We start from the raw sequence: 25,423 nt of genomic DNA, 5'->3' as shown, positions 1-25,423 counted from the left end.
TGACCTGAGCCGAAGTCGGACGCTCAACCGACTGAATCACCCAGGTGCCCCTATTCTATTTTCGAAAATTCTCAATCCTTTTTCAGTCTTCAGCTGAAGGACCGACTGAAGGACACACTGCAGTGCGGGTCTCAGGCCCAGCAGATGGCGACTCTGTGTCCCTGGTTTCTCCTGCACTTGCTTCTCTCTCCTATTCTCTATTTCTACAGTGTTAGGCAGTGTGATTCCCACATACAAAGCCACAGCTCTTTCTCTTCTCTTTCTTCAGGCAGTGCTTCTCAGAAAGCCCTCGGCTATCATCTGTTCCCTTGACTTTCTGCCCATTTGTTTTCTGAGCTTTGTTGCATCTCGATGGTCATGGAAAGACAGAGGTAGTGGGACAGTGGATGGGAGTCTGGGGAGACCAGTCTCCGCTCAGTCTAACAATGGCTCCTCAGCGGTAGACACTTCTGTGTAGGTTTTTGGCGGGCAAACACTTGGGGTCTCTGAGTGGATGGACAAACCGTGGGAACCACAGCATGTATCTTACTTGTGTTCACAAGGCTGTTAGCTTGAAGCGAGGTTGAAGAATGCCAGGAGATAAAAACTGGAGAGGTATCTGCTTCTCCTCCAGCATCGACTGTTTTGTAATTGCTGGCAATTCATGGTAGATTTGGGTTTAGGTTGTTTTTCAGTCTTCGTTTTTGATGGGATTGAGATTTTTTTTGCTTTGCTTTGCTTTCTTCTTGATCTTTTTCAGCACCTTCATTGATATTTGGTACTAAGTAGAGAGGACATTCCTCAGAGCCACTAGCCAAGTGTCATTCTGAGAAAGACTCTTGATCTTACATTTTAAATGGTGACTTTATTTTTTTTAAGTTTTTAAAATTTATTTATTTTGAGAGAGAGAGAGAGAGAGAGAGAGAACTGGGTGGGAGGCAGAGAGAGAGAGAGACAGAGAGAGAGAATCTCAAGCAGGTTCCCTGCCACCAGCACAGAGCCCGACGCGGGTCTCAAACCCATGATCCGTGAGATCATGACCTGAGCTGAGACCAGGAGTCGGCCACTTAAGTGACTGAGCCCCTTAAATGGAGACTTTATGTGGTTACATGTTACATACACTAACATATTCATATTGAAGGGTTAAAATCGAGTGAACAACTCATTATTTAAATAAAAACACCTTACAAGTCTGTTGTTTTACAAATTATGAGCTGGTTATTTCAGTACAATGCAGACATCCTTTTGGGACTGTGTCATCAGGTGGGAGTCAGGAGGGATGGATTCCAGCCAGTTGTTCACACCTCCAGTCAGGAGGTATGGATTCCAGCCAGCCGGAAATATGTGGATTAACACTCAGCATTTCTAAAACTCATCAACCTCAATGGAATGACCCCTAAACCCCACAATACTCATTCAATAGCCCTCATATCCAACATATATATCTGGTATATGGCTCTTCTTTTGCTTGATTTTTTCTTTTTTTTTTTTTTTTTTTAAATTTTTTTTTCAACGTTTATTTATTTTTGGGACAGAGAGAGACAGAGCATGAACGGGGGAAGGGCAGAGAGAGAGGGAGACACAGAATCGGAAACAGGCTCCAGGCTCTGAGCCATCAGCCCAGAGCCCGACGCGGGGCTCGAACTCATGGACCGCAAGATCGTGACCTGGCTGAAGTCGGACGCTTAACCGACTGCGCCACCCAGGCGCCCCTGATTTTCTTTTCTTATGTATAGAGCACGTGGAGCATGATCTCGGATCATTGTTAAGACTTTCCTTTGGTCTAATTTGAAAAACAGAGTTGTTGGTTAGTGGGAGATTTTGTGGTGGGCAAAATGATGAACTCTTTTGAAGGCTTCCTCAGAGGGTGTGAGATCGTCAGCTCTCACTTATGCAAAGATGTCAACTGTGCTAATATAAACAAAAGCCATAAACTTGGCATTTTAGCTCATGTCTCCTGCAGGTAGAACTTGAAGGTAATGTTTTAAATTGTAATATTTAGTGATGGTTTCTTTCTTAGGCTTTTTTAAATATTGAGTTTAGTTAAGGATACAATAGTGAATTGAAGATCATTGGTCTTGTTAATGTGCTGTTAATAGCAATTCAAAACTGTTTTTTTTTTTTAGCTTAATCCTGATTATCGAGATGCTCAAAATGAAGGAAAAACTGTGGTGAGTGGAATTGTTTTTTCCCCAACAAATTCCAAAAATATTGTGCATATTTTATATGAACAAATTGAAAAGTTAATAGAAAATTTGAAGACTAGGGATTCTGAGAGATTCTCTGACTAGAGGCTATGAATCACAGATAATAAGTAAAAGATGATGCACTGACATTATAAATAGATGTCTGGTAATAGGTATTTAGGGAGATTTCTGGCAACTTGGAGGCCATTTATGATGGAGCACTGATGGCCATGGGCATCTGGGAGGTATGGTGGGTCTGGGTTTACTTTTCATAAGTGCATAGAAATTAGGAAAGACAAATTGAATTATGGTATGATGATAGTAAAAGGGCACAATGGGACAATCTTTTCTGATTAAAAATAATTTGGGTTCTATTTACGGGGAGAAATTGAGGCATCAAACAACTATATGACTGATTTTTCTGATATTATGAAGCATGCCACTCAAAAAACATCTCAATCTTATTTAAAAGCCAATTTTCATTAAGATATTTATTATTATTCAGCTTGCTTTTCCATCACCGTTGTAAAGAAGATGATGTTACGAGGACAGTAGGACTTAATTCAATAGAAAGTTCTGAAATTCAGGACAATTTGGTGTGATGCAGACAAAACCTGGTTGGTGGGCTGGATAGAAAGGTGTATCTATATAGCTGTATGTATTTTCAGCAATTTAGCTAGATATTTGGATGTAAAATAGACACAGTGTATAATTTAATTTTCTTAGGAATTTGGCAATCTCTTTTGGAATTGCTAAGAATGATTACTACAGCATTCAAAATTCCACCTTTTGACAGAATGAGTTTAAATGTTTAATCGAAATGACTACTGTCTTTGCACTGGCTCTCAGCTTTATGTTTTATGAGGATGTTGATATGAGGGAGGTGAATCAAATCAGAATTTCTGTACCTGAGTCAATCCTGTTTGACTTCTTTCTCCATCTGACTATCAGGTTTACAACAGAAGTGAAACTGAAGTATCAGGTCTTTGGCCCAACGAGAACTTTAATTTGTGTCAAAATGTCCTTAAACATAGAAGTAGGCTTATTAAATGGTTTGGATCATTTATTTATAATTCAATTTTCTCCCCCTGTGTGGATTCTTTTCTCCTTGGTTTTCAAAAGCTAGCCCAGGATTGTTGGGTTCTTCTTTCCCCATGATTTAGAAAACGCCATCCATAACCATGTTTAAAAGCTGAGTCTTTGGTTCTTACTATAAGCTGGTCGATGGTCTCTTGCCAATGACTGCCAGGAACACACCAGTTCTTAAATGGGGTTAATTGCACATTGCATTTACATCCAAGGGAACTGTGGGGCCTCTCAGAGGGTGCTAGAAAGAACCTATGGTAGGAATTGGGCTTGTACAAGATGACTTGGGGAGGATTTAAAGAAGTGGGGCTCACTGTGGATAAGAATGCTGGCAGGAGGAGGAAGTATCTTAATACATTTTTATCTATAGGGAGGGTAGATGAGAGCCAGGCTAACGCTGTGAGTGCTAAAGAAGAAGCATTCATTTTAGCTAGGGGAAAGGGATATCGAATCATTTTTATGGCTTGGACAACATTGACATGTTGTCAGTATTCAGGTATGATTATGGAGCAGTGTTGTTTTGACGTGATCCATCCCGGGCATGGAGCGGCCTTGTCTGATGTTGGTGTTCTGTGAAATCGTTCACGTTCGCAGGAGGACACCGTGGCCTGGCTGTGAGAGTCAGGGTGCCCTTGGCAGCACTGAGCCTGCCCGATCACACCAGGCCAGCTGTCGGATGTCAGGAGTTGCCTTTCTCTTTCTCAAGGTCTTTTTTTATGAGATTCTATGTGACTTCTTCAGCCAAGGGAGTTCTGCTTCTAGCACCACTGTTAACCTGTACGGCCTCGGACATGTAAGATAGCCTTCCCGAGACTCCATTTCCCACCTGACTAATGGGATGAGGATGCTTGCCCTACATACGTCACCTCTGTGCCGTGAGGTTAAAATTCAATCAGATAAAGGGAAACTTTTTGAATAAAAGATATTTGTAGGCTAAAAATGTACGTTGTTTCGATTAAAAGGGCATTGCATCAAACTTCGAATTGTGCAGTTGAATTACATCTCTTTCAGCTTATCTCCTTTCAGCTACATGCTGTTTGGTGATGCTTCTGATGCTTCTGGGCAGGGCTGAGTGGGAGAGAGAGAGTATGAGTGATAGAGTATGAAAGTTTATGGAGCAGCACAGAAAATATAGGTAATGAATCCATGGTGAAGTTTGCTGTTTGCGCCCATCAAGCTTTTAGTTAGACTTCGTAGATTTGTTTCCTTCTATATTCTGAGATACAAATTCTTCATTCACCTCTGAAGGTGAGAAAGAGTAGTTTTCTGTGAAGCAGTTGCTACCAGCAGCACTTTAATTGCATCTGACACAGGTGGGTCTGCTTTGCTGTGGAAGTTTACGACTGGATCTCGTCTGCCATCTCAGAGAGATGTCCAACTGGAGACATTTGATTTCATCTTTCTTCTATCCTTAATCCCTAGCCTGAAAGTAAATAAAACTGAAGATATGGAACACTAAAGCTAACAATATGGCTTCTCATGTTATAGACCATTTGCCACCTAGCAATAATTATGTTTCTGTCCAGAAAAGAAAACAAAGGAGCAGTTAGAGCTTAGCCTGTGAAAAACGAAATCAATTTCCCCAAACAGAATGCTATCTCACCCCAGATCTGGGTTCCAGTAATGCTGAGTTCACTGTGACCATGCTAATTATTTTCTTTCCAAATTTTCCCTTATGTTGTCTATTTAATATCCAGTTAACATTTTTTCCTGTAATTTAGAAACCTTTATCAAAATGTTGCCTTCCATTTTTGAAGTTTCAAAGGTTAATGCATGGTGCCACTGAAATGCGGCGGTGTGTGTCAGAGCTCCCATTAAGACCCAAATTGCTGTATTTATTCTACAAAGGAGCCTATTATTTCCAATCTTACAAATGTACAGCATCCACAGGGACCCTGTAAACATTGGAACTGTGTCAAGCCCAGCTGGGAACCTGACAGTCATTAGTTCCTTCTTGAAAGGCTGCATCTTTTCAAATGGCTCTTTGAAGGGGATTTTTTTTTTTTTTTTGGAATAACACCACCCATTTTCACATTACCGTATTGATGTGGAATGTGATCTGATTTTTCAAGGGAGTGTCTTTTGTCGATGCTGGGGTCTCTCAATTTCAGCAATATTGATATATTGGCCCAGAAGATTATTTGTTGTGGGGGGGCTGTCCTTTACATTGTAAGATGTTTAGCAGATCTGTGGACTCTGTGTATTAGATACCAGGAGTGGTCTCCCCTGCCCCCAGTTGTGGCAACTAAAGATGCTCCTGGAAATTGCCAAATGACCCCCGCTGTGGTCCAAACTCTCTGCCTGTTGAGAACCACGTCTTTGTGCACAGACACACATAAATAGCAATATTCTAGGAACCATGATGCTTAGCTGAAATGTATTTGAAAATTCTGTCTCATAGACTTTTTTTGGGGGTGGGGGACCAGATTATGAACAAAGACCCCCACATTTCCATGAGTTTTTACTCTATATTCATCAATGGTAAGGTGATAAAGAAAAGAAAGGAAAAAGAGTCCTCATAGGAAATAGTTTAAGAGTAACAGATTTTTAAGGAACCATGCAAGAGAAGTGTCTGCAGCTTTAAATGGCAGGGTTGTGTCTATTACATAAAGTCAGCAGTGAGAGCCCTGGAGAGTCTGACCAAGAACACAGATGCCTGCACATCATTATGCTTCCTTGGCCGTGGCCGCACACAGGTCTGCATCAGCCCTGAAAATGCATACATTATTTCTTACAGAATGTCTCTGGCTCCTAACAACAGATTGCAACGTGATGTCTCTGCTAAAAATTCGATGACTCACAAATGAGTCAACAGAGAAGGTGTTCCAGGAGGCTAACTGCTGTGTCTCCACTGGCAGCCCTAGGACCGGAGGGAGAAGCCGGGTGAACCATTAGTTTACTCGACTGGCTTCTCCTAAGGGGATTTTCTACTTGTAGAACCGAGATTCTGTGTGCCTTTTCTTCCAAGTAAAACTGCTAGTTTTATAAGAGCCCAGCAGACTAGGTTAACATCCCGAGGCTCTGCATTACCTGAATTGAGAATATTTTGGATACCTAGCTGATATTAAATCTAACACCTGTCTAAGCTCTGTTGTACCTTACGTGTATTTTCGTGACACAAGAGGGAGGGCATTGCGCTTCTGTAATTCTGTATAGGGAACTAGTGTTTTTGTGCCTTTTTTCTTACTTAAAAAAGAGGTGGGTTTATAAACAAAAGCTACAGGCACACAATTTTGAACAGAACTGCCTTCATATTGTAGAAATATAATATTGATTTTTATAGATCTTATTGATCTATAGATCTCATCTTTCAGTCTTATAGATTGAAACCTGATCCATACATTTAAAAGATTGCATACTTATAACTCATTATTCATGTATTATTTTCTACAGATTTTGAGGGGCTGCCTTGAACTGTTTATGAAGGAGAATTTGTTAAGCAAATTATCAGAGTGCAAGACATAAAAAGCAGAATGTATGGCATTGCTTTAAAAACTGCTATGCATGTTAGAAGTTCTTTTCACACATAAACAATTGTTATGCTACTTATAAATGGAGTTTATCTATGTTATGCTATGTTTATCTGTTATGCTACTTATAAATATATATAAGTAATATATATAAATATAAATAAATATAAATAAATATAAATATAAAAAAATAATACTATATTATGCTACTTATAAATATGCTGCTTATAAATATCTATGTTATCGGTGGAGTTTATCTATGTCATGCTACTTATAAATGGAGTTTATCTCCCCCCCGCCCCAGGAACCTATACCTTTAGGGGTATAGTTGTACATTCCACTTATACTATGTAATTAAAACTAAACCACAGGTCTTAAATAGTATGAATAATACAGAGTGACCTCTTTTAATTAGCCCTAATCAAGGTTTTTCTATGTCTGGCAAAAATTTTATTGTTCATTGTAAGAGTGTCAAAATAGAGAAGTCCCTGACTACTCTTGTTTGGAGCCCCCAGAGAGGTATACTAAAGGGGGTGTGGTAGGAGGGCAATCTAGGAACCTGGATCGGCTTTCTTTTTGTAAGTCTTGAAAATCAGTTTTATGAACATTCCAAAAGGAGAGTGTATGCACTAGGATTTGACTTATATTAAATGAACTCACAAGTAACTGATGTATAAACCTCCATGCCACCTTCCAGTTGCTAAGTAAATAAATATAAATCCTTTGGTTAGTTAGTGTATTTTCTTTGAAGGGAAAATCCATAGCAAAAGCTAAGTTATAATTGGAAGATTGGTGTGCAAGAGGCTCAGAAAATTAGATGACAAATATTCTTTTTAGGGATATGGTATTCCACCAAAAAGACAGGAATATTCATTTTTTGCATCTCTGCTGGCAGTGATGAGAGAAACTGTTCAATTTTGTTCATTGAATCTCTGCTTATTTAGGTTACATGATCATCTTGTAGTAATAAAGACTTTCTTCAAACATGGCTCAATATGATTGATTAAATTTTATTTTCCTTAATTAAAGTCATATTTTAATTGTGTCTTTCTGATAAAACACTGAAACCACTTGTTGCACTTGTTCTCAAATCCCTTTGCTTCCACATTGAAAGAATCCTTTGGATTATTTCTACAAATGACTGATCTTGTCCGTTGTTTCCGTGTTCCTATGTTATGAGGCAGTCTTCTCTCACATGTATTAATTAACATTCATTATGTTGGTGGTTTTCTCTTTTGGCTGTAATAGCATTATAGAGTATAGAAAAAAGCTCTTGTGATATTTCTTTGTGATTGTAATGCTCCTGGTCTGTTTCTCCCCAAGTTTGCATCTTATGAGGACATAATTAAAACAAACTTCCTTTTATTTCCTTTAGAGTTATCACTTCTTGTGTCACCATTCCAGGGAAAACTGCTTCTTTGCCACCCATGTCTCAGTATAACACCTGGGTTTTCCTGTTGAGCTACATGGCAGTCATCAGAGAAACAGCCTACTTCTGACTTCCTGCTTCCTTCCCTCCCTCCCTCCCTTCTCCTCTTCCTTCCCCGTCTCCCTCTCTTTTTCCCTTCTCTTCCTTGTTCCTTTCCCCTCCCTCCCTCCTTCTCTTTCACAACTTTGTCGATATGTAATTCACATACCATAAAGCTCTCCTATTTAAAAAATGTAAATCAGTGTTTTTTTTTTCAACGTTTATTTATTTTTGGGACAGAGAGAGACAGAGCATGAACGGGGGAGGGGCAGAGAGAGAGGGAGACACAGAATCGGAAACAGGCTCCAGGCTCTGAGCCATCAGCCCAGAGCCCGACGCGGGGCTTGAACTCCCGGACCGCGAAATCGTGACCTGGCTGAAGTCAGACGCTTAACTGACTGCGCCACCCAGGGGCCCCTCAGTGTTTTTTTTTTAATACATTCACAGAGCTCCAAAACTATAGCCAGTATCTAATTCTGTAACATTTTTATTATCTACCAAAGAAATCCTATATCCATTATCAGTTGCTCCCCATCCTCCCCTCCCCAGACCCTGGTAGCCATGAATGTACTCTCTCTATGGATTTGCCTAAGCTGGACATTTCATATACGGGCTCATACAATATATGACTTTTTGTGTCTGGCTTCTTTCACTTAGCATAATGTTTTCAAGGTTCATGCATGTTGTAGCATGTATCTGTACTTCATTCCTTTTTATGACCAAATAATATTCCATTGTGTGCATATGCCACATTTTGTTCATCCTTTCATTATTTGATGGGCATTTGGATTGTTTCCATATCTTGACTTTTATAAATTCTGCTGTGACCATTCATGGACAGGTTTTGGTGTGGAAATGTATTTTCATTTTTCTTGGATAGCTACCTACAGTTAGAATTGTTGGTCATACATTTAACATTTTGATGAGCTGCCACACTCTTCTTAAATGGCCACACCATTTTATGTTCCCTCAGCAATATACGTACTGTTACAATTTCTCCACAGTCTCACTAACACTTGCTATTGTCTGTCTCTTTGATTATAGCTATCCTAGTGCGTTTTACTAATTAGTAATGATGTTGAGCATCATTGCATGTGCTTATTGGCCATTTCAATATCTTCTATGGAGAAATGTCTATTCAAAACTTTTGCTCAATTTAAAAAAATTTTTTATTTAATTTATTTTTAAAATTTACATCCAAATTAGTTAGCATATAGTGCAATAATGATTTCAGGAGTAGATTCCTTAATGCCCCTTACCGATTTAGCCCATCCCCCCTCCCACAATCCCTCCAGCAACCCTCTGTTTGTTCTCCATATTTAAGAGTCTCTTATGTTTTTGTCCCCCTCCCTACTTTTATATTGTTTTTGCTTCCCTTCCCTTATATTCATCTGTTTTGTCTCTTAAAGTCCTCATATGAGTGAAGTCATATGATATTTTTGTCTTTCTCTGACTGATTAATTTTGCTTAGCATAATACCCTCTAGTTCCATCCACATAGTTGCAAATGGAAAGATTTCATTCTTTTTGATTGCCGAGTAATACTCCATTGAATATATAGCACATCTTCTTTATTCATTCATCCATCGATGGACATTTGGACTCTTTCCATACTTTGGCTATTGTTGATAGTGCTGCTATAAACATTGGGGTGAGTGTGTCCCTTCAAAGCAGCACACCTGTCTCCCTTGGATAAATACCTAGTAGTGCAATTGCTGGGTTGTAGAATAGTTCTATTTTTAATTTTTTGAGGAGCCTCCATTCTTTTCCAGAGTGGCTGCACCAGTTTGCATTCCCACCAACAATGCAAAAGAGATCCTCTTTCTCCACATCCTCGCCAACATTTGTTGTTGCCTGAGTTGTTAATTTTAGCTATTCTGACAGGTGTGAGGTGGTATCTCATTGTGGTTTTGAATTGTATTTCCCTGATGATGAGTGATGTTGAGCATTTTTTCATGTGTCTGTTGGCCATCTGGATGTCTTCTTTGGAGAAGTGTCTATTCATGTCTTTTGCCCATTTCTTCACTGGATTATTTGTTTTTCAGGTGTTGAGTTTGGTATGTTCTTTATAGATTTTTGATACTAACCCTTTATCTGATATGTTATTTGCACATATCTTCTCCAATTTTGTTGGTTGCCTTTTAGTTTTGCTGATTGTTTTCTTCCCTGTAGACTTTTGCTCCATTTTTAATTGGGTTGTCTTTTTTTTTTAAATTTAACGTTTATTTGTTTATTTTGAGAGAGAGAGAGAGAGAGAGAGAGAGCCGGGAGGGGCAGAGAGAGAGGGAGGGAGAATCCCAAGCAGACTCTGTGCTGTCAATACAGAGCCCTACATGGAGCTCGAACCCACAGACTGTGAGATCATGACCTGAGCTGAAATCAAGAGTTGGACTCTTAACCAGGCACCCCTAATTAGGTAGTCTTGAGTTGTAACTGTTCTTTATATATTCTAGGTATAATCCCCTTATCAGCTATATGACTTACAAATATTTTCTCTCATCCTGCTTTTTTCTTTTTTAAACAGACACTATTTTTAAGAGCAGTTTTAGGTTCATGGCAAAATTCAGTGGAAAGTACACGTTCCCATATGCTCTCTGCCACCACACAATCACAGCCTCCCCCACTATCAACACTTGGCACCTGAGTGGTACCTTTGTTACACTGCTCAACATACTTTAATGTATTATTATCACCCTGAGTCCATAGTTTACATTGGGTTCACTCTTGGCCTTGTACATTGTATGAGTTTTGATAAAAGGAGCCACCATTTGACATGTATTCACTACACATACATGTATCCACATTTATCAGACGGGATAGTTTCACTGCCCTAAAACTCCTCTGTGCTCTGCCTTTTTTTTTTTTTTTTTTAAATTTTTTTTCAACGTTTATTTATTTTTGGGACAGAGAGAGACAGAGCATGAACGGGGGAGGGGCAGAGAGAGAGGGAGACACAGAATCGGAAACAGGCTCCAGGCTCTGAGCCATCAGCCCAGAGCCCGACGCGGGGCTCGAACTCCCGGACCGCGAGATCGTGACCTGGCTGAAGTCGGACGCTTAACCGACTGCGCCACCCAGGCGCCCCTGCCTTTTCATTCCTTTCTCCCCCCTACTGTCTGGCAGCTATTGGTCTTTTTATTGTTTCCATAGTTTTGCCTTTTTTGGAATGTCATGCAGTTGGAATCATACAGTAGGTAGCCTTTTCAGTTTGGCTTCTTTGTTTGGCAATATACATTTAAGGCTGTGTCATGTCTTTGTGGCTTGATAGTTCATTTCTTTTTAGCACTGAATAATATCCCACTGTTTGGATGTCCCATAGTTTGTTTATCCATTTGCCTACTTATAATGTACAGTAAGTTTTAAGTATGCTTTTTCCTGATTAATAAACATAGTTTGTGCTTACTGAGTAGAAGCAACTATTATGGGGGGTCAAACTACCTGGGGAGAGTTTGCCAGACCCCTGCCTTCGTTCAACTCTGAATTGTGGTCTCTGTGGAAGACATATAAGTCAAAGATGACAGGAGCTACCAGGTGCTTCTGGGCTATGTGGGATTTAACAGCTCACAGCCCTGCTCCTGCTGAGGAACCCTGGTGATTCCTCTACCCGTTCACATTCAGTGGTGCTACCGATTTGCACACCATTTACAGAAGACATCAGAATGAAACCACAAGGGAAATAATATTCACAATCTTGGGATGGAACTTTGAGTGAATGTTTTGGAATGATCAGCTGTAATATCTCATTGTCATAGTGGCCATTAAATAACCGCGTGTCATTGGGCACGGCCTGCTTTCATTTGCCTTTGGAACACCACTTCTCTTGTCCACTTTTGTTCAACTTCCTGTGACAGTACAGTGATACTCTTTCTCTTCTCTCATTTTTGAATTGTTTCTTTTGATAAATATGTATACTTATAGGATGCGTGTAATTACCAAGCTTCTATTACATTTGCTCTATCACATTTTGGTTTCTTGTGCCTCATCATAGTCTTCCACAGGGATTGAGACTTGGTTTAAGTAGAAATATGTAATTACCATTCTTGTGTGGCCACTTGCTTAAGAGAGGGTGTACTAGAAATGTTGACTGAGTTTCACATCATTGTGAAGACTTCTTTTGTGAAGATCCCACTTTATTTCACTTGATATGCCACGATAGTATGTTTGCAGATTTAATGGAACAAGTTGATGAACTGAATGGGAATATTGCTGTTGCTTCCTTTTCTCTTCAGGATAATGTCCCAGTTATGTTTTGGAAATTAGTCAGGAACTTTGAAACACTACCAGGTTGACTCTTTAGTTTTTGAAATCTGGATGATTCAACATACTATGTCTTGTCTGTTCGTCTTAAATGTGGAATGGTTAAAACTACTCTGTAACTAGGTTTAAGACAAGGTAAGGGAGCACAACTCTTATGAATGTTAGTGCGTTGGTTATTTGCCCAGATCAGGCCTTCCCTCCATGAATGTGTGACTTATCACTTGGTAATAATTACCTCTAAGATTATGAGGCTTCACCTGCCCTTTTTGGATGATGTAAAACAGACATCTCTATAATCCAATGAAGAGACGCTGTTCACATTTAAATCCCACCTTCTGATTCATTGAAGAGTTTAGGAAGAAACCTGACAAAAGTAGGTAACTTTGTGCCTCTTCAACAGAGAGATGGAGATCTTCCAACTTCAAAGAAGAAACGCCAGGCAGGGGAAAAGATCATGTACACTTTAGTCTCAGTACCCCATGGAAATGATATTGCATCCCTCTTTGAACTGGATGCCACAACTCTTCAGAGAGCTGACTGCCTGGTCCCAAGGTAAAAACAATTATATGTATACGGCTAAATAAAAACATTTCTTTGAGTGATTGTAATGGGAGATAAGGAATGAAAATACAACGTTAATGGAACTTTTGTGATATCAGTGGAGTAAGCATAAGTGAACTAGTGTGTAAAAATCATGCTTCTCTTGTGAGAAGATTAACATAGTTTGTTTTATTATAATATAATAATTATTTAATTATATAATTAATTATATAATTAATTATAATATAATAATTATTATAATAATTAAAATGTGCAGGACCGAAGAAACTGTGAAAAATTCATGACGATTATTTATTCTTATTACTGGTATGGCCTTTGCTTTCTAACATGAAAAATAATCTAGGGGAATTTCTATTAATACTTACATCATTTATTTCTGTCAAATTTCAGATTTCATTCATTCATTCATTCATTCATTCATCCATGTGTTCATTTCTTTAGTCATTCAGTCAACAAACCTTTACTGAACTTAACAGACATTGCTCTTGACACTGGGAAGTGAACAGTGAACAAACTGGTTCTATACTTAATTTCAAATGAGGAATAGAGACAATAGAAAAATAAGCATAAAATACCAGAGCAGGTAATAAAACTGCTTTGAAAAAAACCTGCAGAGTTGTATTAGGTATTAGTGTTCAGAAATGGCCTCTCTAATTTAGGACATTTGGGACCTAAGTGAGAGAGGGATGGGGAAGTGGAATTGGTAATGAGGTAGCCAGAACATAAGGTAAGAGAATGTCTTACCTTCTTTTTTTCAAGTATTCTTTTTTTAAATGTTTATTCGTATTTTGAGAGAGAGAGAGAGAGAGAGAGAGAGAGAGAGAGAGAGAGAACACAAGCAAGGGAGGAGCAGAGAGGGAGGGAGACACAGATATCAAAGCAGGCTCCAGGCTCTAAGCTGTCAGCACAGAGCCAGACGCGGGGCTTGAACCCACAGACTGTGAGATCATGACCTGAGTTGAAGTAGGACACTTAACCAATTCAGCTACCCAGGAGCCCCTGTGCTATTTTACAGTTTTGAAAATCAGTCTCTATTGCACCTGCCTTTATGAATGAACAAAGTCATGATGCTGATTGAGCCTCTCTCTTTCCTGGAGCCCCTTGGCATTTTATTTGGGTCTTATTGGTCTTAATGCTTTTTGCCTCCTGTTGTAGGATTTATTTATGTCTTATATTTCCTACTTAACTCTCAGCAGCTTGGAGGCAGGGAACTTATCACAATGCTTTTGTTTTAGCAGGTATTTTATACATATTTGTTAATGAAATGATAATAATAAAAGGTCACTAAGATGATAATGTTTGAGTTGGATCAAGTTCTAGCTGTCCTTTCTCAGTATTCCCTCACAGTTCATACACAGTTGGTTCTGTTTTTTTTTCCCGGTACACTGAAATAGCAAATACCGAGCCATTGCTCCTAGAAGACATGAAGGATTAGGTTCCTATGAGCCTCTGGTCACAATATTTTCATCAGTCAATAACACATAATCTTGTGCTGTGTGTATTTTTGTTTAAAGACACCTTATTTTTTTTTATCTATTGTTGAATCATTAACGTTAAACTAACAGTCATCAGCACCGTATCATGCCTGAATGAAGCTTATCTAACATAAGTATTTTCTCCATAAGGCACATCACAGTCTTGTCCTTAGGAACACTGGACAGCACTGCAGCACTATGCCTGAGGCTGTTTTAAACAGCAGACTCATCAACAAAAAGCACAGAAATCTGGAAAAACATGGCACTGGATAGATCATGAAAAGGATGCTTATTTATAGTTGGAGCAGAAACGAGATGGCAGAGTGTTGCCTTGTTCAGCCTCACTGGAAATGTGCACAGTGGGGACTCAAATTTTTTGCCATTCTGTTCATGTCCAAGAATGATTGTAAAAGTGCCCTGACTATTGGTTTTGGGGTTACAAATACATTTTAGGGAATAGGTGAATTCACAAGTGCAGAATCCATAAATAATGAAGATTGGCTGTATATACTTTTTTTTTCTTCCTAAGGCCACTACTGTATTTTTTTAATTATTATTTTAAAATATAATTTATAGTCAAATTGGTTTCCATACAACACCCAGTGCTAATCCCAAGTGCCCTCCTCCATGCCCATCACCCACTTTCCCCCCCCATCAACCCTCAGTTTGTTCTCAGTCCTTAAGAATCTCTTATGGTTTGCCTCCCTCCCTCTCTAACTTTTTTTTCCCTTTCCTTCCCCTCCCCCATGGTCTTCTGTTAAGTTTCCCAAGATCCACATATGAGTGAAAACATATGGTATCTGTCTTTCTCTGTATGATTTATTTCACTTAGCATAATACCCTCCGGTTCCATCCACGTTGCTACAAATGGCCAGATTTCATTCTTTCTCATTGCCAAGTAGTGTTCCATTGTATATATAAACCACAACTTTTTTTTTTTTACTTTTTTCATATTTATTTTCAAAAGTAAACATGTTGTTAGAGATGCGATGGAAGAGGCATGGGGATACAAAAGGGTACTAACGTGCTGGTGTTTTCCCTTTTGCAAGCTAACAACTGACCCACCCTAACAGAAAAGATGAAGGTTAAAAGAAGAAATCTACTTGTCAACTTTGACCAAGTTCTACATGAACAGTTGCCCCCAAAATCGTAATGAGAGTCTCTCACTGAAAGAATACTTTTGCACGCAAATGATTACACTACAGAAACTACGATCAGATAGCTGTGTTAACTGACATGGCCACTCAGTCAGTGGTTCTCAAATCAGCATTGCCTGGAGAGGCAGCTAAAATATTCATTGTTGGCCCTACGTTTGGAGTTTCTGATTCAGTGAACTGGGATGAAAGCCTCAGAATTTGTATTTCTAACAAGTGCCCAGGTGATGCTGTTACCACTGGTCCAGGGACCACACTTTGAGAACCACTGGTCTAGGTAATAATACCACATGTTTCGAAGTAGTCTTTGGTTCAGAACTTTTTCCTTAAACCAGACTGACATATACTTGAGTCAACTAGTCTTTAATATATTCATATCATGTATGAAACTGTTAAATATGTTAATATATAAGTGTGCTAATTTTTAATCATCTGTTTTTTGTATTGTTTTGCTTTTAGGAACTCATATGTTCGGTTAAGGCATTTATGTACCAACACGTGGGTAACAAGTACCAGTATCCCCATAGACACAGATGAAGAGAGGCCTGTTATGTTAAAGGTAAATGTTTTTAAGAATTGTTTGATGTTTTTTGAAGTTTATTTATTTTGAGAGAGACAGAGACAATGTGAGCAGGGGAGGGGCAGAGAGAGAGAGGAGACAGAGAGAGAATCCCAAGGAGGCTCCGTGCTGCCGGCCCAGAGCCCAATGCAGGGCTGGAACCCACAAAGCCATGAGATCATGACCTGAGCTGAAGCCAACAGTTGGGTGCTTACCCGACTGAGTCACCCAGGCACCCTATGAGAATTGTTTAATTTTTAGACAAATGTTGTATGATTAGGATCAGGGGGTGATTGACATGTCCCTTACAATGTGTCCTTACCAATATTAGAGATTATTACAAGTCATTTCCTCAACTATTCATTTTGCCAGTTGCTTAGGTAGCTGAACTAAGTGGCTTGGCTGCAGTGGGGCTGTGATTCAGGAGGATGCTAGCACAGATACCAAAAGCGTGGGAGCAGCATGTAGAAAGGGGAGAAGATTCCAGGAGTACATTCTCTCTATTCTGTTGACACTGAAGCAAAGGACGAGTGTGCAAGGATGTGTTTCTAGTGGGCTTTGGGAACAAGGCAGGAATGGGCATGGAAAATCTGTGTGTCCCTTCAGTCTTTCATAGTGGATGATGCAAGTGGGAATTATTGTATTTGGATGATCTATTCCTGTCTTGTATTTCTTTTTTTTAAGTATTTATTTATTTGTTTTAGAGAGGGGGGTGAGAGTAGCAGAGGGAGAGGGAGAGAGAATCCCAGGCAGGCTCCACGCTCAGCATGGAGCCCCATGCAGGGCTCTATCTCATGACCTTGAGGTCATGACCTGAGAGGAAATCAGGAGTCAGACGCTTAACCGACTGAGGTACCCAGAAGCCCCTGTCTTATATTTCTTAAACAATATTAAGATGTGTTAGTACCAGAAAAATATTGCAGATTTTAAAAAACAACTAATCTTAGTGTAAAAAACACATTGCAGATTGGAACTTGCCAAACAAAAGAAGATAAAGAAGCATTTGCCATTGTGTCTGTCCCGCTGTCTGAGGTCCGAGACTTAGACTTTGCCAATGATGCAAATAAAGTGCTGGCAACCACAGTTAAAAAGCTGGAAAATGGTACAATAACTCAGAATGAAAGGAGGTTAGTAATTTTGTTAAATGGCTCTTAAGTCATCAAGAGTCAGTTGTCAACTCTTGTGGTAAGCCTCAAGTGAATGAATGGCTTTAAGGGGATATTTAGAATGGTCTCCCTAGCGGCACACCTGCTTCTGAATGAGTGGATCATGGTGAGCGAATGAAAATGGGGACTTTAAAATCTGGTCGAATATTCACTTTTTTCCATTTTAGCTGGGCTTGGAGTTATTTATTTATTGAAAAAAATTTTTTTAACATTTATTTATTTTTGAGACAGAGACAGAGCATGAACGGGGGAGGGTCAGAGAGAGAGGGAGACACAGAATCCGAAACAGGCTCCAGGCTCTGAGCTGTCAGCACAGAGCCCAAGGCGGGGCTTGAACTCATGGACTGTGAGATCGTGACCTGAGCTAAAGTCGGACGCTCAACTGACTGAGCCACCCAGCCACCCTGCTTGGAGTTGTTTTTTTGCTTGCTGATCTTTCCTTTTAAATGTTTCATAAAAAACTCGTAATACTTTTGTTGGGCTTCATTTAATATTTTATTTAAGAGTTCTAAAAGTCCTAAAAGAAGTTTTATGTTTTTCTATTCTTATTTATGCAAGACACGTTCGTCTGTTCAGGTACCATGAAATAAATATGCCAGGACATAATCTGCAGGGTGCAGCACTCTGCCCTTATAACTCCCGCAGAGAACCTGGATCCTCGATTCTTCAGCTCTGGTTCTGGAAATGGTTGAGAAAGAGAATGATCCTGATAGCTCTCAATGATATCATTCCTATTTTGTGTTGGTACTGTAAACATATTTTATGTACTCCTTCAAACAGTCCTGAGATGGACATTATTCTCATTTTACATAAGTGGGGGATTCGATCATGTGTTGTTTTGTTTTTGAATTTTTTAAAATGTTTTATTTATTTCTGTGAGATAGAGGGAGAGTGGGGGAGGGACATGGGGGGTGGGCAGAAGATCCAAAGTGGGCTCTGTACTGAGAGCAGCAAGCCTGATGTGGGGCTCGAAGTCACGAGTCTGGGATCATGACCTGAGCTGAAGTTGGAGGTTCAACCGACTGAACCACCCGAATGCCCCCAGTCGTGTGCGTTTTTCAAGTCTCTGTGTTTTCAGTGCTCCAGAACACAAGCCTTTTTTATATATTCCCCCTTTGATGATCTGCTACATACCTTTACATTTGAACAAGAGAAAGCTTTTTACCAATTTCGCAGGCATTCGTATATTGGAGCTCTCAGGACTGGGATGACCAGGACTGACCGGGGATGAGGGATCGTGCATTTTTATTGTTCCTGCTTCTTTCCCCACTGTTTTACAGTGAGAAAGATCAGAGCAAAGAGAAATATGCTTGAGAAATATGAAGTTGCAATTATTGATCTTGATTTAGTAATTTTAGAAAAGTCATCTCCTATCACAATTCACTCAAAGCTGCCTGTCAATACAATGGAACTTCTTGGCATAGTTGAGTGTTTTTATATTATTTTATCTGTTTTAGAATTCAATATAAAATTCTATCTGAAAATACCCTCACAACTCTGACTTTTTTTCTCTCTGGAGAATGAAGTTATTATTAGATCTTCTCTTACTCAAAACCAGAAAGAATGATACAAGGTCAAAGGGGAGGTGTTAGAATATTGCAGATCTAGCTCAAAATGCCCGTGTTGTTTGAATTCTCTCTCATGGCTTCCCCTTTACTTGCCCCAGGAATGGGCTCTGGAGGCACAAGCTCCTGTGTTATGCCCCAAGATCCTCAATCTCAGATAGTTTTCAGTGGAGTTTCTGATCTTATTGTGCATAGTTGCGCCAACAAAATAGAGAGTCTTGGGGACGTGGTGGGGGTGGGAGAGGAGGGAAAGTGGAGGCGGGGTTAACTGCTTTTCAGTTAGTGATGCATGTAATCATAAACCAGAATTTCTGCACCATGTGTTAGTTTTGAGGGTACAGAAAAAGATATGGGGTTCCTCAGCAGCATTTACAGTTTGGCAATGTAATTAATTCATGTTTATTGAGCTCCTGGCATATGCCTGGCCCTGGGCCAGGCAGCATGCACATGCAGTGATAATGTGATAGTGAACAGCACAGAACTACGGCCGCATCTTCACTCTGTTTACTGGTTTGAGGTTGGTTCCAAGTCCCCAGGATGGAAGCTCAGTATCTAGAATAGTGGTCATCCCACATGGGATCACCGGATCAGATATCCTTGGGTTTTTGTTTGTTTCTTTGTTTCAGATCAGATACCTTTGTCATTCAAAGTTAACATCTTCCTTAGCAACATCATTTTTCCTTAACTTTTACTTGCCTGATAGTAAAGTCGCCACACTGGCTGCCTTTTGGTTAGTGTTTCTCTGGTGCTTCTTTTTGAGTATCAGTTTATTTCAGATTTCCTGGTCATTTTGTTTTAGTGATGTGTCTTGTGAGCGGCAGAGAGCTAGATTTTTATTTTATTTTATTTTATTTTATTTTATTTTATTTTATTTTATTTTATTTTTTTTTTTGAGAGCTAGATTTTAAAAATCTAATCTGATCTCTTTCTTTTCTCCCTCTACTTGTGCAGTTTATTCTCTCAGTCCTCAGATCACTTTCTTGGCTGCTCAGAATGATTTGGTATTTATCTAGCTATGTTCGAGGCATGAGACAAGCATAGGGTCCCCCTACTACTCCACCGTCTTAACTTCTCACCTAATCTGATCCCTTCTGTCTGGAGCCTTCATCTTCCGGTATTTCACCAAAAAGACCAACACAAAGGGAAAGAGTTGAGGCACGGCTGTGTGCTCTCAGGTCTCTTAGAAACCTGGAGTGCTTCCTTCAGCCACATATATGAGAATCGGCAAGAAAGATGATAGTGTAGACATCAGGGGAATTGGCTCTGTTTAAAAAGGAACACCCCACAGATGTTACCGTGGCAAAACTGGAAGAGTCTACAGTGTTACCCAGCATGCTGTTGATGTTGTTGTAAACAAACAAGTTAAGCACAAGATTCTTGCCAAGAGAATTAATGTACCTATTGAGCATATGAAGCACTCAAAGAGCAGAGATAGCTTCCTGAAGGGTGTGAAGGAAAATGATCAGACTAAGAAGGAAGAGGAAGAGATAGATACTTGGGTTCAACCGAACCACATGCTGCTCCATCCAGAGAAGACACGCTTTGTGAGAAGCAATGGGGAAGAGTCTGCGCTGATGGAACCCATTCCCTGTGAATCTGTGGCATGATATGTGTCAAAAAAAAAAAAAAGACCTCAAGACTGCAAAAATAATTACAAAAATGGAATCTGATCATCTTTCAATTATTTCGTATTTAATAAATGTTTGGGTTTATTCTATCTTTTTTTTCTTAATGTAGCTTTTTTTTTGTCTGTTCCCTCTCTTCTTTCTGTTAGGTTGATAAAGCTGGTATTTTTTCCTCATTTTTTCTTTTCCTCTACTGGTTTAGAAGCTTTAGGTCCTATTGCTGTTCTCTAGCAATTGCATTATTACTATTCTTGCCATACATTTTAGCTGCATATTCTTTCTTATAAAATTTGAAGTTATTAAATCTTTCTTCTTCTCATGGGAGTAAAGTACCTCAGAATGGTTTAATTATGCACTGATATTCTCCTTCTCATCTTTCTTGGAATATTTGTCTAGAATCATAGTTCTGTGTTCATCCTTTTCATTAAAATTTTTTTTTCTAATAGTTGATATCTACAAAGGAGTAAATGTGTCAGATAAATTATGATGTACCCCCTTTTTTATTAAAAGTTTTAATTCCTAAAAATTATTTTTACTATGAATTGTATTTCTTGTTATCTTTTACTTCTTCAGCTTGCTTTTATTTCTTGCTTCTCATGTCTTCTCTCTGGGCTCACTTTTCTTTTTGCTGAAATTTATTCTTTAAAACATTTGGTTAGGGTCTGTGGGTTATAAATCTCAGTTTTTAAATATACGAAAAAATCTTTGTTTTACTTCCACTCTTACGTGCTACTTTATGTGTTAGAATTTTAGCTTGGCAGTTATTTTCCTTTAGTAAAGTTATAATGTAATGATTTTCTGACATATTTTGTTGCCATTAAGAGGTTTTTTGCTGAAAGAATTGTTACCTTATTGGCCATTTTTCCTTTACTTTTTGGTAATTTTCTAGACTTTTTCTTTGTCTATGATGTCTATGATGTGTTTACAAGGAAATTGAGAAAAATTTAATGTTTCTTTATTTTAGAGAGAGGGAGAGAGAGACAGAGAGAGGGAGAGAGAGACAGAGAGAGAGAGAGAGCGCAACAGAGAGAGAAAGAAAGAAAGGCAGAGAGAGGGAGACACAGTCTTCAAAGCAGGCTGTAGGCTCTGAGCTGTCAGCAGAGAGCCCGACATGGCACTCACACTCATGAACCGTGAAATCATGACCTGAGCCAAGGTCAGACCCTTCACCAACTGAGCCACCCAGGTGCTCCTACAAGGAAATTTTTTAACACACTTTTAAAACTTGAAGTGGAGTCGGTGTACAACATTATATTAGTTTTGGGTTTACAACCTAACTGTTTGATATTTGTGTTTATTGTGAAATCGTCACCACGATAAGTCTAGTTAACATCTGTCACCATACAGAGTCACAACATTTTTTTTCTTGTATTGAGAACTTTAAGGATTTACTCTCGCAGCAACTTTCACATACAGTATTATTAACTGTCACCACTATGCTGTACATTACACACCCAGGGCTTATTTGTTTTATAACTGAAAGTCTGTACCTTTTGACTTCCTTCACCCATCTCACCCGCCCACTACCCTTCACCTCTGGCCACGACCAATCTGTTCTCTGTGTCTGTGAATTTATGTTTAATTATTATTATTATTTTTTTACATAAGGAAGTTTTATTTTCGTTTTTCCCACCTGATATTTAAGGTATGTTTTTAGTCTGTATACTTAGATCTTCCTTTAATTCTGAAAAGTTTTCTGGTGTTTTCTTTCAGATGTTACTTCTTTACCTTTTCCCTCTCTTGTCTCTTTTGGAACTCCTATTAAATGCATGTTGGATCCTCTTAATTCATCCTCTTTATCTTTTCACTTTCCTTTTATCATTTGCCTTTTTATATCTCTCTGTGCTGCTTTCTGCATTGATTTTTTATATTGTCTTATAAATCAATAATTTTTCTTTGTGTATAGAATAGTTTACCTTTGTGAATTAGATTTTTGTTGAAATGATTATTTTTTTTTCTCAAATTTCTGTTGGTTCTGTTGTGTTCATTTGTATCTGCCTTTTTAAGATATTTTTGCCTCTTTTGTATATAATTGCTTTCTTTATCTCTTTAAAAATTTTTTTTTACACTTATTCATTTTTGAGAGACAGAGAGAGACAGAGCACAAGGGGGGAAGGGCAGAGAGAGAGGGAGACACAGAATCAGAAGCAGGCTCCAGGCTCCCAGCTATCAGCATAGAGCCTGACACAGGGCTCGAAATCACAGACCGCGAGATCATGACCTGAGCCGAAGTCGGATGCACAACCGACTGAGCCACCCAGGCACCCCATCTTTCTTTATCTCTTTGGTGATTGAAAAGACTTATTTAAAAGTTATTTTGAAATTGTTATGTTACCTGCATTTTGTTGGTAATGAATCGACCTCTTGATTTTTTACGTGTGATGGGACTGGCCTTCTTTATGTCCGTTTTCCTCACGTGCTTTGGAATTTGAATATGCAGGCTCTTCTTAAGTGGCTGGTTTTTGCTTTTCCTTTCTCTACTTTTGCTGATCTCCTTTGTCAGTCTTATGGTTGAGAACAGAGTTCCCCGTCCTATGGTAATTTGAGGCTTCAGCTGTTGACCTCACAGGTAGCTAGGTCCCGTCTTTCTGTGAGTTTCCTACCGCACAGCCAGAGCTGAAAAGGGGCCACCCAAGTTTTAAGGTTCTCTTCAAAGGTGGAAAATTCCTACTTTAATACCTGCTTTCAGATCTTGAACTTAGTTTCCTGCTCTGTGCTTCCAGTCCCAGTTATCATGCGGGGATTGAGCATTATCCTTGCTTATCGCTGTGTCTCTCTTAGTTTGATCCTAATCCACAAAGTGTTTTGTTTTTTTAGATATGTCTTTTAAAAACTATATCTTATTTATCGTTGCTGCATATGACAAAGCCACACAGAAAGTTTTTAGTATAAGCAAATTAATAAAATGGGGTGAATTAGTAGGACCAAACCACTTCTCAGTAAAGAATTGGAGTTTGATGGGGCGCCTGGGTGGCTTAATCGGTTGAGCATCCGACTTTGGCTCAGGTCATTATCTCACGGCTCGTGAGTTCGAGCCCCGTGTCGGGCTCTGTGCTGACAGCTCAGAGCCTGGAGCCTGCTTTGGATTCTGTGTCTCCATCTCTCTTGGCCCCTCCCCCACTCATGCTCTATCTCTGTCTCTCTCAAAAATAAATAAACATTCAAAAAAATTAAAAAAAAAAGAATTGGAGTTTGATCTAACCTGAGAAAACCCAGTTGCTTACCACAGATGGGGTGCTGGAGGTGAAAAGGGAGAAAAAGAGTTTCAACAGTTTTGAGGTCAGAAGAGAAGACTGGTTTTCTTGCCTTCCATTGCCCCATCATCAGAGGAGTCACGCTGTGCAAGCAGGGTTAATGTATAATGATTTTCAATTAAGACTTAATTGTCTTCATCATCATTCCATTAATTGTCACCAATTCAGGCCACCTGGAAGAATTTAAAACAGAACGATTTGTAGTTGCCCCAAACTTGTGCTTTCTTAGATATCTAAACATCTGAATACACTTAATCTGAAACAGAGGAGGAAAAGAATATTAATAATTTTAAAAAGAAAATACATATATTTATGCTTTTCAAAAGAAATTAACACCACATTTCAATGCACATGAATCATATTTTACATTTCTCTGATTGTCCTCAGAGCTTATGTGAGTGAATCTTATCAGGCACATTTTCGAAAAGAAACAGTTTGGGTTCAAATTTAACATAGGTACACCAAGAGCATAGAATCCCTGAAATTTTGGAGTGGAATTTATGATTTGGGAAGTATGCTGAAATTTGCCTGTAGGTGGCTAAATTCTGGATTCTGGGTATGTTCATTTGACTCTATGAAAGTACATTCTCTTTCAGGAGGTACATCTGGAGATAGGATCAAATTCTTCTTAACTAAATACATTCTATACTTTTTTGGAATTGTTGATCTCTTATACTATAGTTTTCTTATTAATGTGATCATGATTGGGCATGCTAATAATAGTGAATGATTATGCTCATGTGTATGGATAATATATATGTATGTATATTTGCTGGACAAAATTTTTCAAAAATTAAAACAAATTTAAAAATTCACGTAGAAAATGACGAAGAACAGGCAGAGGAAGGAGGAAGAAGAAAGCTAAGGGAGGAAGGGTTTTTTTTTTAATTTTTTTTTTTTCAACGTTTATTTATTTTTGGGACAGAGAGAGACAGAGCATGAATGGGGGAGGGGCAGAGAGAGAGGGAGACACAGAATCGGAAACAGGCTCCAGGCTCTGAGCCATCAGCCCAGAGCCTGACGCGGGGCTCGAACTCATGGACCGCGAGATCGTGACCTGGCTGAAGTCGGACGCTTAACCGACTGCGCCACCCAGGCGTCCCGGGAGGAAGGGTTTTTAAGACATATTAGGTTCTGAATGCCACTGAAGTTCAAATAATAGTTAAAATAATAACCAAAATGTAGAGTTAAAGGTGAACATTAATATATGATTTTAGAGTGCCGTGATTTTTGTAGATCAGGTAATAGTTTGAGAACAGTTTAAAACATCTGATTGCTTGCTCTGACTCTGTTCATACATCATTTAAGTGTTTCCTATTCTGTTCATTGGAAATGCAGAAGTATGGTGAAGATTGGAAATGTAGTTTGAGTCAATAGTAGAAAAAGGATTTGAATTTAGAAATTTAGAAATTGAGCCGTTCTCCCTTAAGCAGAAATGCTCTTCTTTGCTAGTCAGTTCTAGAAAATGATCTGGTGGTGTTAGCCTATCAACTTATCTTCTGTTTGGGCTCACGTGGCTTTATGTCATAATTGTCTTTGCAAATACTTGATTAGAACTGGAAGCAGGAGTGGGGGCTGGAGGAGCTGGGAAGGCATGCTCTTTATAAAGATTTAGGTAA

The 25,423-nt window shown here is 39.0% G+C and overlaps 1 protein-coding gene across 2 annotated transcripts in view; it reads left to right on the top strand.

The window, feature by feature from the left end:
• The window catches only part of ITPR2 (inositol 1,4,5-trisphosphate receptor type 2), a 508,158-nt gene that overhangs the window by 137,288 nt on the left and 345,447 nt on the right, over window positions 1-25,423 (top strand). For both annotated transcript variants that reach the window (XM_043561419.1, XM_043561418.1), the window contains exons 10-13: window positions 2,106-2,150; window positions 12,846-12,997; window positions 16,095-16,194; window positions 17,161-17,321. In XM_043561419.1, coding sequence (XP_043417354.1) covers window positions 2,106-2,150; window positions 12,846-12,997; window positions 16,095-16,194; window positions 17,161-17,321 — 458 coding nt within the window. The remainder of the gene's footprint in view (window positions 1-2,105; window positions 2,151-12,845; window positions 12,998-16,094; window positions 16,195-17,160; window positions 17,322-25,423) is intronic.

The sequence above is a fragment of the Prionailurus bengalensis genome, chromosome B4, assembly GCF_016509475.1.
Source record: "Prionailurus bengalensis isolate Pbe53 chromosome B4, Fcat_Pben_1.1_paternal_pri, whole genome shotgun sequence".
NCBI classification, from domain to species: Eukaryota; Metazoa; Chordata; class Mammalia; order Carnivora; family Felidae; genus Prionailurus; species Prionailurus bengalensis.
This window is presented reverse-complemented; position numbering and strand designations above follow the sequence as displayed.